The sequence below is a fragment of the Penicillium crustosum genome (genome assembly GCF_028827405.1).
Source record: "Penicillium crustosum strain IBT 35664 chromosome Unknown utg000001l_segment0_segment0, whole genome shotgun sequence".
Taxonomy (NCBI): domain Eukaryota; kingdom Fungi; phylum Ascomycota; class Eurotiomycetes; order Eurotiales; family Aspergillaceae; genus Penicillium; species Penicillium crustosum.
In genome coordinates this window covers 1,731,818-1,743,830 of record NW_026623122.1, presented here as the reverse complement: position 1 = coordinate 1,743,830, position 12,013 = coordinate 1,731,818, and the positions used below count along the sequence as shown (strand labels likewise).

Genomic DNA, 12,013 nt, shown 5'->3' with positions numbered 1-12,013 from the left:
ATTCATAACCAGGCATATAGCTCTAGTTTGCCCCTGCAAAGCTATGTAGTGTCTTGTCTGTTCCCTTAAACCAGTCTTGTCATTGCAATAACATGAAGGGTTGAAGAGCCTCCTGAGAAATTACCCACACTAGAACCACGTCAAAACAACTCATAATTTGATCCTTGGCCGAAACGCGTCGCAACTTGGAACCTTGCATCATTTAGTATAGTATGTGAAACCCAGGCCAACCTTTTTGGTATTTCCACAACATTCCCTTTTCTTATATAGATTTTGTGATCTAGCTATAGTGTGTAACATGGTCGAGGTTTATTCACTGTGCCACATATTATCTGAACAGAGGAATATAGGTATCACCTGCATAGGTGGTCTTGTAGATGCTTGTGTGCCTGTGTCATTCTGAACTTCTTACATACTTCTATCTCCGGTTCCAAGACTCTTCTCTCCCTCCAGAGATTTGTAGTTGCTGTTGCTGTTGCTATTATTATTATATTATACTTGATTTGGAGGCTCAAGTCTCTCTTGTCGCTCCATGTGTATAACTTGGTTCAAACTATCCGGGATGAATAGGCCTTAGGAGGCTACGATGGATGTAATATCCATTTATATTTGCTTATATAATATTCTATAGTCAATAATAGTTATTTACATAAGGATTATCGATAATACCTATTGTTACTAGGAACATTTCATCTAGTTGGCTCTCGAATAGAAAGAAATTCAATGACTCGCTCCAGCCGCCGCCCAATTAGACGCACACGCGCTGCCGACATAAGCGCTTGGTCAGCGGAGTAAGCGGAGCCACTCCGCTCAGCTTGAAGCTCCGTGAGCACGACAGAACTTCCATTTTCATCCTCTTCAATCGCTTTACTCCCAGTACGTGCTTACATTCCGGACGTTATTCCCATGCAGGATGCATTACAGGGCTGATAAACCGGTGCCGCATTTCTAGTTCACGCCACTACTGCAAACTCCGACGCGCGTGCTTCACGAGTTGAACAATCCCAATCAATCGCAAATACTGAAGGCGACAAGTCCGTGAGGTCGCTTGTACATCCACATAAAGCGACAATACCCGTGAGTTTACTGACGCGTAGTGCGAATCTATTCCCGAGTCCATTCAAGTCATCAGCTTTGTCTTCCGACCTTTGTATCCATCCATTGTCTCCGTCCAATATTGGCTATGCCGGCTTTCCTCTCGTGGCTTTGTAACATGGGCTGACTTCTTTGTTGTCGCCTCGGCGCAATAACTCCAGCAAACAGCAAACAACCCTTCAGATCCTGCGCAATCGATTTGTCTATCGCATATCGGAATTATCCACCTCAAAAATCCGAAATCAAATTGGTCATAGAGCGAGCGGTGAGGCTGTTACAAGAGGCGGCGGCCTATCCAGTTTATTCCGCTCTCTGCGGACAGGATGGCTAGCCCGTTTAATCCTTCTGCGGGCCGTGGTCACAGGGGAGGCGCGCCTGGCGTGCAAGGCTCGACGGGGCGGGGAAGAGGTGGACATACATCAACATATGTGCCAAGAGGGTCAGGTGCGCCTCGAGCAGCGAGGGCTCGAGGGCGTGGACGAGGGTCGGCGACATGGACGGCTCGTGGTCGTGGCCGCGGCGCAGGCGCTGCAAACCACACCGCGAACGGATCCCAACATCCTGCAGAAGGTCCCACGCCTGGTGTTGTCAACTCGCCATTTGCGCAATCGAATCAGCAGAAACCTGTCGCATCGCCGTTTGGCGCCCAGCCCGCCCAGCAGTCTCCATTTTCCAGAGTGTCAAACAATGCTTCGGCTTCGAACGTCGCCAAGAACCCATTCGCCCAACCGAACATTACGAAACAACAATCCTCGGCGAAATTCGTTGGCGGGGGATCTAATGTTGCCGCGTCCATGGAGCATGCATCAACGTTGAACAATTACCAGGAACGCTTTGACAAAGTCAGTCTTCACATCCTCGAACATGCACAACACGACCACCGAGCTAATCAAATTTGCAGCTGAAAATCGATCATGTGAGACAGCGCGAACGGGCGATCAAAGATGGCCAGATGGCGGACCCGAACCAGCCCACTTCTTTAAACCAGGCTATCACACCCGTGGGTACCTGCACCGGCATGTGTCCTGATTTCGAGAGGGTGGAGCGGATCGTGCAGAAAGCAGTCGACAAGTGTGAAAAGGTAATTTTGCGCCTCTTGCTATCATTGGCGCCACGCTGACACGACTTTAGTATTATAATCCGGCAACGAACCAGCTGGAAATCATGGAAACTAAAATGGTGAAACGCTTCCGACGTGCGGCAGCTGGAAATGACGAGCAATTGCCCTCGGATATCCGGACACCAAAGACACTTTTACAAACCATGAACTATCTCATCCGCTACGTTATTAATGGTGGTGAATCGTTGGCTGTCATCCACATGTTTGTCTGGAACCGGACACGATCAATCCGGAACGACTTCTCGGTTCAGCAACTTACACACGAAGAAGATGTAAAGACAGCGGTCATTTGTTTGGAAAGGATTGCACGGTTCCATATCGTGTCCCTGCATCTTCTTTCGAACCCGGCGAACACGGAGCAATTCGACCGTCACCAGGAGCGCGAGCAGCTCAACAACACCATGCTCTCTCTCATGTACTATTACGATGACAACCGCGAGCGCATTCACTTCCCCAATGAGGACGAGTTCCGCGCCTACCACATCTTGTTCTCGATCCATGACCAGCGGCCTGACCTGGAAGCCCGTGTCCAGAAATGGCCTCCTGCCCTACTCGCTTCACCTCGAGTGCAGGTGGCATTGGAACTCTTTGCTGCTGCCTGTAATACATGGGAGCCTCAAGGTGCTTTGGATTCTCGCCGACCGAACGCAGTTGCTCAAGGATTCTACACCCGATTCTTCAACATCATCAATTCCCCGAGTGTGTCATATCTGATGGCCTGTGTGGCTGAGGTATACTTCAACCACATTCGTCAGACGGCAATTCGCGCAATCTGGAAAGCCTACTGCCGGACTCCACTGTCACAGCAATCCAAAAACGACCACTGGACTGTGGAGGAATTAACCAAGGTGTTGCATTTTGATGACGATGAGCAGACAATTGAATATTGCAATGCCCAGGGCTTACAGTTTGTGGAGAACGCGAGTGGTGGACTCTATCTCAATTGGGGTGATCGCCCAGTAGACTCTGTTGGTAAGTGATTTTAAAACGACAACCTCATCTCAGCCAAATCTGGTTTCCTTTCATTTCCCACCTCACCCTTTTCCGTCACCCCAAGTTCATGATACCTTCAATCCTATATATCCCCCTTTCTTTGTTTTGTGGCTAACAATTTCCCAGACTTCGCACCTTCATCTGACCACTCTTTCTCTGAAACCTACGTGGAGTCGAAGCGCGCCGGGCGCAGTCTTGTTGCCATAATTCTTGGCATGAACATCAGAGAAGCCGCAAGAATGGGCATGATAGATCGCTCCCAGTTGCCTCAAAAGAGTGAACCCCTACCTGAGGCTGAGGCAGAAGACGGGGATCTCTTCGTTAGTGATATTGATAATCAGACGCCCGCACCTGTGGTTGAAACACACAACGCTTTTCTTCAGGACACATCTGCTTCTGAATTCCGGATTGCTTCTGAGTCTCAGAAATCTTTACAATCTACTCTTGCAGGTTCGCCTTCGCTTTTCCAGTCAAATGTACCACCCGCCGCTTCGAAGCCGCCAAATCCTTTCGCGGCGGCCTTTCAGCCGTCTAATATGGCATCTACTGCCTCGAATCCGTTCGCAACTTCAATCCCCTCCACCACCGTTACGCCCGCAGCGCCATCTCCTTTCACTTCTTCGCCAAATCCGTTCTCCTTCCCAAAAGAACCCGAAAAGACCGACGCCTCTGCCCTGACCACCACGCCCTCACCCTTCCAAATAAAACCCCCTCCTTCTCAACCCGACGCTGCCGACAAGCCAGCTGTTTCGTCTATTAGCCCTGCCGGGCCCTCGTCGTCTGCTATCGCCTCTACTTCTTCTTCGTCCATATTCTCAAAGCCAGCGTACGCAAACCCCAAAACGGAGACGCCTGCAACGACTCCGCCCGCGCCTACGCTTTCAAAGCCCAGTTTATTCCCTCCTCCATCGTCGACTACAGACAAACCCGCCTCCGTGTTCCCGAATGGCTCCGGTTCTGTGCTACCCTCCGGCACCGGCGCTTTCACTGCGCCGTCTCCATTCTCCTTCTCCAAGCCATCAGAGCCAACTCAAAAGACGGAGACACCGGAAACAGTTACTACCGCACCCTCCACGCTATTCAAACCCAGCGCCACCCCTCCTGAGACGTCGACTGTGGATAAACCTGCCTCTGTATTCTCTTCTGGCGCGGGTGCTTTCACTACGCCGTCCCCATTCTCTTTCTCGAAGCCATCAGAGCCAACTCAGAAGACAGAGACACCGGCTACAGTTGCTACAGCCCCCTCTACGCTGTTCCAGCCCAGCACTTCACCTCCCGCTTCGTTGACTGAATCCAAGAACCCCTTCGCGGCTTCGACATTCTCTGGCGCTAACCCCTTTGGTGCCACAAATACCTCTGCTCAGTCTACGGCGACTAAGACCGATGCCAAAGCCCAGCACACAACGATCGCATCGAACAACCCATTTACGCTTCCGAACGCTCCACTATCTTTCCCAGCTGTAGGGTTGGGAAACACAGCTACCCCTGCTGCTTCATCTCCATTCCAGGCCCTCAAAGCCCCAGAGACAGCTGCCGAAGCCAAGGAACCCGCACCTGCGTCGAGTTCCGGTCAGCCCTTCTCGCCGTTCTCTGTGAACAATGCTAGCACCATTTCAGGGTCTTCAAACACGGCTGCAAGCCAATTTCCAGTCCCCGGCTCAGTCTTTGCAGTTCCCAAGGCACCGCAGCCAAGCCAGAAAGCAGACATCCCAGCGACTACTGCACCCATGCCCGAAAACCCACCATTGGGGTTGTCCCCGTCTCTGGGTAGTTTACAGTCGCCCAAGCTGAGTGGAACTTCGGTATTCAGTCAATCTGCACCTGTACAGGCCCAATTGCCTGGCCCACCTCCTATCAACGGATCCACTTCAATTTCAGGGGCACGTCGGTCTGTTTCGCACCCTCAAGCGACCGCCTCTTCGCCTCCCCGGACTCTCTTTGAAGCACTTCGACAGCCTAAAATATTTGACACCACATCGAATGCATACTCACCTGAAACGGCAACTACTCAGCCATCAGCACCCTTGTTCCAAAGCCCAGAACCCTCAGCGGTGCCAGGACAGCAAGCGTCACTGAAACGACAGCATGAAGCCACCGATGCAAATGCATCACACCAGCGCAAGAGGCGCTCCTCGCTGAAAGGAAAAGCTCCTGCTGCAGCCTCTGATGGATCATTCAAACGGTCCGTGCATTTCGAAGAGGAAAAGCCTCTGCCACAGGAGTCGCAAGTGTCTTCGGTGCACAAGAAGTCTAAAGTCCATGAAAAGAAGCGAGTGCTGGATGAAAAACCCGAGCCCAAGCCGGAGGAACATGGTCCGAGTACTAAGGTGCCCAAGGTTTCCACAGAGGACGAACATGTCCCTTTTAAGTTCTCTGTCTACGAAGCAGAAAACCGCCCCATGCCGAAGCTCCCGATCTTAGAAAAGCTGGAAGAGAAACTTGCACGAGCCAAGGCCTTGTGTGAGCCAACGCGTCTTACTGAAGAACAACTCCAGTACATCGAAGAAGCTCGCCTGAAACGGGCTCGTCAAGTCGACGAGGACGAGATTGCCCTCTCCCGGGCACGGATCTTGGCCGAGAAGTTGAGAACTGGCCCTGGAATCTTTGATGGCTGGACTGGAAAAATCCGAGAGCCACGGCACGACCCAAACTGGAACCCCATTGCCCGGATGGCAGAAAAGTATCGTGCCCGAACAATGCCCCAACCAACTTCATATGTACCCCCGCCTCTGGCACTTAATCGCACTGCCAGAGGATACGAGGTCGCCTTCGCCCCTGATACCCCAGATCGACCTATGTCCCGCACCGAACAGCGTATCAGACGCACTGGTGCCCGTGGATTGGCACATGTGCCCCTGGATTTCGAACGTCATAAGCGAGAGAAAGAGGAGATGGCTAAGAGCAAGAACGGAAAGAAGGGAAATAACGACAAAGACAAGAAGGATGAGAAAGAGAAAGATGTGTCTTCTCACGGCGTTTAGGGAGATGCACTATGCTTTCCTCATTCCCCATGTTGTAATTATGTCATGGTATATCTCACTGATTTATTCTCCTTTTATATGGGCCATGGATCTAAGCACCCGCTTACTGTCTATGCTCATCTCATGTTTGCATTTTATGGAGTCGCTTTTAATGATATCTTTGTTTCCCAATGGACATTCACAGCGAGAATCTATTCAAATCTTTCAATTGCTTTCTTTTTATATACAGACTGGGGTATAAAAGATGTATTCGATATGCATACGCTTTGTTATTTGGGGGCAAAGTCTGGTTACATCGCATATTTAATTTCTCACAGGCTAGTTATGAACAAAGCAAGCATCTAGACTGGATGTTCAATCTCCTGAATGGATGAGGTTTTCATATCCTCTTCTGCACCATATTCCTGCTCGAGAACATGATTTTTCCACTGACGCACTGGGACCTTTTCTTTGAATAGCTGGCTAATGTCGTTGTTTGTACGACCCGTTGTTTCACCAACACAGAACCAGATGTATAGCAAGCAAATAAGACTGGTTCCACCAAAAACGAAACCCAGCATTGGCCCCAAGTTAGCCGAGTAGTAGATATAAGGGCAAACAAAAGTGATCAACCAGACGGTGAAGAAGAAGACCCCCATGGCACAGGCAGTAATCTTGTTTCGGTTTCGACCAACTGCCATCTCAGAAGAGATGGTGTAGGACAACGTGCCGATGGAGAAGTTGAAGAAGACAATGTTGATATAAGCGAAGACAACAATCGCAATTCCAACGCTTTGCGTGAAGGACCCTCCTTGACGGGTCGTTCCAAGTCCACCAACTGCAACTAGAGAACACATCATTCCAATAGTGCAAACTAGTAGGTTTGTACGGCGCCGGAGTTTGTTCCCGAGTGCAACTGAGACCCCGACTGTGATTATTTGCAGAACGTATATGACGGTGTTGATAGTGAAGGGCTCACCGACACCGATCGACTGTGCAAATACTACTCCGTACGTATACCAGAATTGGATACCGTTGATTTGTTGCACGAACATGGCGCCACAGGAATAAAGAAGTTTCCGTCGTTCGATTGGATCTTTAAAGAGTGATGACCAAGAGGATTCGGATTCCATCTCGCGCTCCTTATCAACTTGTTCTTGAATAAGTCGAAGATCCTCCGCCGGGTTGTAATCTTGCATTCGATAGATTTTTCGCAGAGCTGCCTCGGCAGCTTCATGTCGACTTTTGGAAACATACCATACAGGACTCTCCGGGATGAATGGAAGCAGGATAATCATGATACCCGGAAGCACCATCAGTAGCCCCATGGGAATTCGGTAAGAGGAGGGGCTGTCGATGCTTTGTGTGCCTTGTGTAATGCAAGCTCCAATGAATTGGGAGATGGATTGCATGAATTGAAAGGACATGAGAGCAGGTCCACGAATTTCGGCTGGGGCGACTTCATTGATATAAATCAAACAAGTGGCTGTGAATTGTCCAATTCCTAGCCCAATGAGAACCCGACCAGCACAGAACGCGCCGTAGATCCCAAATGAGCATACTTGGACGATAGCGCCTGCAATGATACAGATTGAGGCAGAGTAGAAGACTGCTTTGCGGCCCCATGTATCGTTGATTGGGGCTGTCATAAGGGCGCCACAGAATTCGCCGGCGTAGATCACCGACGCAGTCACGGACAGGAAGGTTGTCTCGAGAGCATAGGTTCCATCTTGGGTCTTGGTCCCGTAGTCGTGAATGAAAGGCTCCATACCCTGGACGCCAGTGTAATAGATGGTGTCATAGCCGTAACAGAAGGCTCCGAAGAGTGAAACAAAACAATAAAAGAGTGGCCATTTGTGGCGTTGCCAATCTAAGTCGATGTTGAGGATAGCCATTGTGAGATGATCCAAGATATACACAAATGCTTGGGAAATAATTAGTGGGATGACCCTCTATTTATGAGAATTTTGTCCTCGTTTCCCCGTGGGGTCCCCGCAATAGGGTTTGCGGCGACTTTAAAGGTTGGGCGGAGTTTCTCGTTTAGGAAACATGGCTGTCTTTGCTTTGCTTGTAAACCGATATACGATGGCAATCTTGGATATTATCAGTTCTCTTATAGAAGGTGGTGAAGGGCTAAGTATATCTTCTACGGAAGTCGATTTCTGAGTAAAGTAACAAAGATAGTGTTTGCTTCATGAAATCCAGACACTGCTTCTTAAATATCCCATACAACCCTAGGGGCGGAATCGTCGCTATACACTCCACTGGCTATCCTAAAAAGGCAGCCGTCCCGTCCGTACCAGTATTGAATTTGGACGGAATGGTCTAATTAGGAGATCTTTCCGCATCTTTTAGCCGCGGAGTATGAACCCTTTCATGACCAAAAAAAAAAAAAAAAAAAGGAAAACAACCACAAGCTCGGGTACATTTGCTAAATGTGTTGGAAAGAACTTCTCTTGCATGATCAAAGATCCACAAGTATCAAGATGCGAGGTCATCGGCAGAAGAGGCCGGTCTTCACATTCGTCGCAACCGGGGCTACTGGTCTTCCTCAAAAGCGCAAACAAACCCACCATGCTTGTCAAGACTGTCGGAAACGCAAAAGGCGTTGTACTCACCAGGAGAGCCCCATACAGCTATCAGAGCTCGAAATTATGTCACCTGCATATACCTCGACAGATTCTATGACACCCCTGTCGTCGTTGGGCTCTAAAGTTGTGGATGCCACATCAACCACCGACAGCACTGATGCAGATAGACAAGAACAATCCCCATGTGGGGAACTAGAGAGGGGCTCTAGGTTTATTGGGGATTTGAATCCCGAAGGTACATTGCTGGCAGCTGCAAGTCCAAGTGGGAGTACTGGAACCACTAAACAACATGATGTTGGTGTCTGGTTCTCCGACAAATCCTCAAGACGAAGCGGTGGATTTTCCCGACTTGCTGTCAAAAAGTCACGATCTAGTTTCATCACTTCGCCGGATCCTTTGATATCCTCAGTCTTCTTGCCTCACTTAGAGGACCATTGTCTAAGCGTTCTTCCTAGTCCGGATAACTTGGCTGGCCTCACTCACATTTATCTGGAACATATTCACCCCATTTTTCCAATACTGGATTATGAAAGTTATAAAAACACGCCTTCTGATTCTCCCGAGTGGGCATTGTTATCACAAGCAGTATGTTTCGCTGCCAGTGTGAGCCCGAATTCGATACAGTATCTTCACCTACCCAAGATGGATGTTTCATCCCGCAATGAGTTCTCTCGAGCCCTCTTCGGAGTGATAAGAACATCATTGGCACTGGGTCTGGTGAAGGACAAAACGGCGCTCATTCAGGTGTTCGCTATAATCTCACTATTCACACAATTCTCCGGGGATCGACAAGAATCCGCCGAGTTCTTCTCCCGTGCCCTCGCCCATGCGCATACCATGGGTCTGCACCTACATGGTCAGTCAAATTCACCATCTGAAACCAACTCAATACGTCTGTTCTGCTGCATGTACGCTTTGGATATCCTCAATGCAGCATTTCACGGAAGGCCAATGCAGATGCATGCCCGAGATTTTGGTCGTGATCTCCATTCCTGTATTGCAGCCCAGCAAGGGTGCTTTCGTCTCTTCCTGCGCACGATTACCTTGATGGACCGAGTCATTGAACTTTACCGCCCTTCATCAAAAGCTGTATGGGAAGACGGATTTCCTTTGTTCGAGGACGTGTTAGAGGAATTCGACGCACTTAGTATTCCCACACACTTGATTGGTATGTCAATCTCTATCCGTAGTATAAGTTTGGGAACTGATTTGCAATTAAGCAACAATCGAAGTTTTATATCATACAGTTGCCATACTGTCCTGTCGCTCGATAGCCCCTGGCGATTGTTCTCGTTCCTCAGCATCATACCTGCGCCAAAACCTTTCAGCCTTGCGGGTCACAACTATCGTAGGTGATGAGTTCCGTAAAGCACTTACTCTATTCCCGATTGTCCCATATGCTGTTTCACAGAGTCTCCGGGTATCATATCGCAGTCTACAGCAAAGCAAAACATCATATTTCCGATCACGAGCTCGAAAGCAAGTGGGCTTGAATTGTGATATTCTGAGAGATCTCGGAGAAATTTATCATTCGGCCTCACTCATAGCAGACCTAGGAGAACATCTCTTACGGGGCTCCGATACTCATCAAGGCCCAGGTTTCCAAGCTGATGCTACCGCGCAGCAAAATCCAGAGCTGCGTACCTCTTCCACCCATATAACCACTGGTAGGCACAAGGTTTATTTGAATTTTGCCCAATATTTGAGCTAACTGCGAAATAAAGAAAGTGCACCCATTGATTTTCAAAATACGCCTTCGACAGACAGCCCAAGGCCAACATATCAACCGTACCATCCAAATATCTTTGATCCAATGTCGTCGTTGGATATTTTCGAGAATCTTGAGCATGAGCTAGATGTTGAGGCTATTGTTGGAGGATTATTCCACGGATCCGTCTAAGATTCAATAATTATGTATGGATAGAAGATGATAAAATCAACCAAAGGCACACTCTTAATTAGGCTCGATTACTTTAGGTAAGTTTACCGCTAGGGGCAGTTACCCCAAGGTCGTAAGCCGTGGGCTACCTTCTGCGTCTCTCGCAATTTTTAGGCGTGAAGTAGAGGTAGAGATTACCAGAAGAGGAATGCAAGCGCCAACTCTTTTAGCGATGAATATCATAGCCTCAGAACCTTTATGCGTTGTTTGTTCAATAGATTTTTCGATTGGACATTAAATACTGTATACTAAATTTAAACTTAGCAACTTTGGATGTACTTAGAAATCTACGTAGAATGCCACCTATATTCATTGCCTAAGGCACCACCTGGTTAAAGTGGCAGTCCAAGGTGGCTTATTTATCACTACCTCCGGAATCTTCAATCATGTCCAGCTTAAGTGACCTCCTCAATCCACAACCACCCTCAGCCTGGGAACAATTCTCGGCCCAGCCTTGCATCTTCCTTGCGCGGAAGCTGTACACTTGGCATCAAATCATCCCCGCAAAACCACTCACAAATCCTATTACTATAGTCTGTGTCTCCGATACCCACAACAGCCAGCCCAGTCTTCCCGATGGAGACATTCTCATTCACTCTGGTGATCTCACACAATCAGGCTCATTAAAGGAACTCCAGGCAACACTCGCCTGGCTACGTGCCCAGCCCCATCCCACAAAAATAGTTGTTGCTGGAAATCACGATATGTTACTTGACATAGCGCGCGACAACTCGGACCAAGCTATCGCTGAGCGGGCTCAGATTGACTGGGGTGAAATAATCTATCTGGAAAACCAGGAGACTACTGTTTCCTGTGCAAATGGTCGCCAGCTTAAGATCTACGGAAGTCCCCTTACTGCTCGGTATGGCAACTGGGCCTTTCAATATCCTCGTGATGAAGACGTATGGACTGGCTCGGTGCCTGACGGGGTTGATGTGCTAATCACTCATGGTCCGCCACGCGGCCATCTTGACTTGCTAAATATGGGTTGTGCTCACCTACTGCGGGAGTTATGGAGAGTCAAGCCTAAACTACATGTGTTTGGACATGTCCACGCTGGTGCAGGCACCGAATGGATCTTGTTCGATGTGCTCGAGGAGGCGTACGAGCGAACTATCGTTGCTAGAGGGGGGTTTGGAATCTTCTCTTTACAATTTGCGAGTTTGTCAAGGCGTATTTCAATCCAAGTGTGGAGGCAAAATGTTTACTTGTGAATTCTGCCATTGTTGGAGGATTGCGAGATGATGAACGGAGGCGACCCATCAAGGTTGTCATCTAATGTTGCAGGGTCTTGCTTTATTATATCGCCAGCTTA

General features: G+C 48.9%; 4 protein-coding genes across 4 annotated transcripts; 3 read left to right on the top strand and 1 right to left on the bottom strand.

Moving 5' to 3' along the window:
• Positions 1-1,418: 1,418 nt before the first annotated feature.
• Positions 1,419-6,189, top strand: N7487_000670 (uncharacterized protein; the record flags this gene model as incomplete). The annotated part of the gene is made up of 4 exons (XM_056868418.1): positions 1,419-1,937; positions 1,997-2,176; positions 2,227-3,187; positions 3,335-6,189. The coding sequence occupies 4 exons, from the start codon at positions 1,419-1,421 to the stop codon at positions 6,187-6,189; spliced, it is 4,515 nt and encodes a 1,504-aa protein (XP_056733202.1).
• A 341-nt stretch (positions 6,190-6,530) lies between these two features.
• On the bottom strand, positions 6,531-8,063 carry N7487_000669 (uncharacterized protein; the record flags this gene model as incomplete). Its single annotated transcript, XM_056868417.1, has 1 exon — positions 6,531-8,063. The coding sequence occupies one exon, from the start codon at positions 8,061-8,063 to the stop codon at positions 6,531-6,533; it is 1,533 nt and encodes a 510-aa protein (XP_056733201.1).
• Positions 8,064-8,654: 591 nt separating this feature from the next.
• N7487_000668 (fungal specific transcription factor domain-containing protein) lies at positions 8,655-10,470 on the top strand (the record flags this gene model as incomplete). The annotated part of the gene is made up of 2 exons (XM_056868416.1): positions 8,655-9,927; positions 10,007-10,470. 2 exons carry the CDS (start codon positions 8,655-8,657, stop codon positions 10,468-10,470), a joined length of 1,737 nt encoding a protein of 578 aa, XP_056733200.1.
• A 614-nt stretch (positions 10,471-11,084) lies between these two features.
• On the top strand, positions 11,085-11,912 carry N7487_000667 (metallophosphatase domain-containing protein; the record flags this gene model as incomplete). The annotated part of the gene is made up of 1 exon (XM_056868415.1): positions 11,085-11,912. One exon carries the CDS (start codon positions 11,085-11,087, stop codon positions 11,910-11,912), a length of 828 nt encoding a protein of 275 aa, XP_056733199.1.
• Positions 11,913-12,013: the final 101 nt, after the last annotated feature.